A 4,266-nucleotide genomic window follows, 5' to 3' on the forward strand; every position below is an offset into this window, starting at 1 on the left:
GTGTTTAAATATTGAAATGAGATGAGATGAGACCAGGAGAGTATCTTGGTATCCAAACCAAAGTCTCTAAAAATCACTTTTAGGCATGGATTTTGTTTTTATCTCAAATATACCAACTTATTGCAGTGATAATGAGAGAGAGAGAGGAGTGAAGAAAGACAAAAAACGGAGGATGTTTGCAAGAAAAAAAAGTGGTTAAGTGGAGAAGATACCAATCTTTATGTGGTTAACATCTTAAAAAGTATAAATTATTAAGCAAACAGTATAAAAGCACATGCAAATGTATCAATACAACTCAGAAAAACCACACCAAATCCAGGATACATTAGGGTATAAATATTCCCCACAATCCAAAAATAAAGTACAACTCAATAAAACAAAGCAAGATAGAAGGAAAGGTGGTCCTACTTTCCCTCTACCATTATCCCACACAGGCTGTTAAAGGAAACCCAAATAATGCAAAGTCTTGTTGATCACATGCAATAAAAAAAGCAAACTGACACCAACACATGCCATTGCCTTCCAATTGCTTCCAATCTCCTTGGCCCCTGATCCCACCTTTGCACCAGACCCATATCCCTATCCCTTCTACTCCCTAACAATCAATCTCTTCTAAATTATCTATTTCAAATACACACACAGTCATAAAAAAAGAAGTCACAGCGTCTCACAAGTGAATCCAATTACTATCTTTTCAGTATTGTACATAACCATTAACCCCAAAATATAGTTAGCAAACTATTCAATCTGCATACTTCAATGTTTTGAGCACTTCTAGATTATCTTCTCCCCTCATTCTTTGATGTCATTTGAGTCTATAGAGCCGGTTCTGTGGCGGCGCGGCGGGTGGCTGCCATCAAGGAACACTGGAGGTGCCTGTGGCAAGTGATCAGGTGGTCGTTGGTGAGGCCGGCGGCTTGCATAAACGAATGAACCACGGTCGGACCAACGAACCTGAAGTTCCTCCTCACCATGTCTTTGCTAATGCTCTCTGATTTTGATGTCTTCACAGGGATTTTGTGGCCTGCTTTGTATTGAGTGGAGATTGGCTTGTGATTGACAAACCCCCAAATATACTTGTCAAATGACCCAAACTCTTTCTTAATCTGAGACAGCAAAATTTGCATGACAATAAACGTTTAGAAAACTGGAGGAAATCCCTTTTTTTGCAATATAATATGACAAAAATTTCTTCACATTTTGCATAGAGTTTAACTGGCCATGTGGGGCCTGCTTTTTAAAATCAGGGCAGTTTAAAAAGCTGTTGACAATCGATTCAGATACTGTAGCAATGCGCATTTGGATTTGTCCTTTCCTACTTGAAAGTCCATTTAAACCAGGAAAAATTGCATTTGAAGTGTGATCGATCATAAGGTCTTGAAAAGAAGGAACTGAAGACAGATTGAAGAGTGAAAAGGACCAATGGTTTGTGTGGTTTGATGCTTTTCCTATTTTCTGTTCTTTTTATCCTTTTCAGGTAGAATGAAATAGGATGCCTTAATAGTTTAATTACCTCAAGAATTCGGTTAGAGTTGTCGACGACGCCCCTAACTCGGCTTATGTCAATGCCATATTCTGAACTAATTGACATCATTTGTTTATCACTCAACTTGGCAATAGTTTCTGCATCAAATCCTGAAAATGCATTCCTGAATCAAGAAAAAAATGTTTTGTATCTGTTAATCTCAAGAGAAAATATGACACAAAAACTAATTCCATTGTGTGTGTTAGTTGAAAGAAAGAACCCAACCTGAAATCTTGGCGTTTTTTCAAGATTGAGCTCCAATCTGAACCAACCTGAGCACCACTTAAGACCAACAATTCAAGCAACATCCTGCATGACAGATAAGAGATAGGAAATCAGTCATGGCGTGTGTGTGAATGCGAGAGAGAGGGGAAAGAGGGATAGAGAGGCTTACTTGTCATCATGGACAGGAACTCCCCATTCTTCATCATGGTAAGCGACATAGATGGGATCTGTGCATGAAAAAAGAAGACATTGATCAGCAAAGCTCATAGCATTTTCAAAGTAAAATAATAAGAATCATTGTACAAATGTTTACATACCTGAATTGGGAGTGATAAAACTGCATCTCTTATCTTCTTCAGCGTTTTTTGTTGTGATATCACTCGAAGAATCAAAGGGAACCACTTTCTCAAACTTTTCAGACTTTGATCTTCCATAATGGGCAATTCTCATCTTTCTCTGAGCCTGTAGCAGAGCCATCTGTTCCCTCCTCCCCGCAGCAATGCTTCCTGGAGACTCAGTGATCAAAGATGAAGAGTAACTCAAGGATGCCTCCACAAGAGGAGAAACCCCAACACAACTCACTGCAGCTCCATCGCCATAAATAATACCCTTGAAACTTTTCGACTTCTTCCTCTCTAAAGTGGGAGTTTTTGTGGAAACTTTTGGGACGACAATCTTCTCTGCACTCAAACTCAAGCCATTGGGGTCATTCCCTCGCTTAACTGCAGGTGGTCTCGGGGATTTATACTTTGGAGAGATTGGAGGTGTTAGCAAAGCCTTGGTTTTAGGACTGGTAGCAGAAGTTGGCAGAGGTGGTGGTGGTGCCAGAGGGGAAGGTGTTGGGGACACTTTCTTCAATGAATTACGCCTTTCCAATCTAGGAACAAGATTGCAGGTGGGTTGAAGGACCGGCCTGCCATTGATTCTAGCAACAGTGGGGTTTGGAATGGCATCAATGCCAACAGTCACTTTGGCCTTGGAGCTGCACATGGTGCAGAAGAAATGGCAGGAAAATTGAAGTCAGGGAAGGAAGGAGTGTGATTTTGAGGGTGGATGTGTGGCAGAGGAGGAAGGGGAGGCAGGTGGGGGTTTTATAAAGGGGAAAAGTGGGGACAGATAAAAGGGAGGGAACTTGTAACATGGGGGGGAGGTTGAGGTCTGCCATGTGCATGATGCTCTTTCTTCCTTCCATTTTCATAACTCCGGGAAAAGAACTACTTTTAAATTGACATGTCAGAACAGACCTCCCTCCTCCATTATAGAATTCCTTTCAAGTTCAAGAACATGTCATTCTTAAATCTAGTTTAATGATCCAAAAGCCACCGTTTTAGACCAACTTCATCCTCTTTTCTTTCCGCCATTAATGCCAAACTTTTTTTAACAAATGCTCATTCAGCCATTTAGGAAAAAGAAAATGACATTACATTTATAATTCGTTCCCTTGAGTTTCATATCCCCATATTATATAGCTTCAGTAATTTTAGATACAGTTTTAAAATGTGTAAAAAAAAAAAAGAAGTAGAAAATACTATTAAAAAAATAATTTTTTTATTTTAAGTTTTAGATTTATCTAATTTTTTCAAAGTGGGTGTGTTGGGCGTGCACTCCCTAATACTGCAAATATAATTTCTCATGTTGCTTTTTGTGCCTACACTTACTACGACATATTTTAAGTGATTATATATATATATATTATATACTAATTATTTAAATATGTTATATAATATATGTGATTGAAAATGATAAAATTTAAGTCGAAGAAAGTCTAGATATTACAATAACACTTTTTAGTGGCTTTCATATATTTATGTTCACAAAAGCTTTTTTTTTTCTTGCACTCTCTCTCTCTCTCTCCCTGTACTTTATAAGAGAGAGGACATAAAAAGAATTAATAAGACAATTTTCATATATTAATAATACAATTGAGCCGTTGGTTTAGTAGCGCACACAACTAAATTCCCCAACTCTGGAATCTAAAAAAAAAAATCAAAATGTTCAAAACTTGTTACACCAATGGATCGCTTTTTCTGAAGATTGTCTTACTACAAATGACGTCATGTTGACCATCGTAAGTAAAATTCAGGACCAAGTATTACGTGATTTTGAAGTATGGATACGTACTTGGTAATCTAATTTTATCAGGGGATATTGTCAAATTATTAAATTGATATATATATTTATATAAATAATGCTAATTATTTAATATTTTAAAGTATGGTGAAAATATTATCTTATTTATGGTTACGAACTAACTACTATTTTTGGGGTTACCTTTTGCGAATGAATATAATAATTAAATCTACTTCACGTCATTACCTAAATTCGAATTCTGACTTTATATTTTATTCTATTTAATTAAATATTCTATGTGTTATGTTTACTCATTAAAAAATAATTTGGTCTATACATGGGGATGAATGTTAAAATAAAATACAAATTATTAAGGCCTCATTTGGAGAATGAGATAAGATGAAATGAAAAATATATAAATAATAGTGAAATAACTTGAGATATTT

General features: G+C 36.5%; 1 protein-coding gene across 1 annotated transcript; it reads right to left on the reverse strand.

The window, feature by feature from the left end:
- Window positions 1-265: 265 nt before the first annotated feature.
- Window positions 266-2,917, reverse strand: LOC109021520. Its single transcript, XM_019004165.2, has 5 exons — window positions 2,068-2,917; window positions 1,920-1,977; window positions 1,751-1,834; window positions 1,514-1,649; window positions 266-1,106 (listed from the first exon to the last, which is right to left on the reverse strand). The coding sequence occupies exons 1-5, from the start codon at window positions 2,738-2,740 to the stop codon at window positions 816-818; spliced, it is 1,242 nt and encodes a 413-aa protein (XP_018859710.1). The 5' UTR covers window positions 2,741-2,917; the 3' UTR covers window positions 266-815.
- Between the last annotated feature and the right edge of the window lie 1,349 nt (window positions 2,918-4,266).

This window comes from Juglans regia, chromosome 15 (assembly GCF_001411555.2).
Source record: "Juglans regia cultivar Chandler chromosome 15, Walnut 2.0, whole genome shotgun sequence".
In the NCBI taxonomy this organism is placed as follows: domain Eukaryota; kingdom Viridiplantae; phylum Streptophyta; class Magnoliopsida; order Fagales; family Juglandaceae; genus Juglans; species Juglans regia.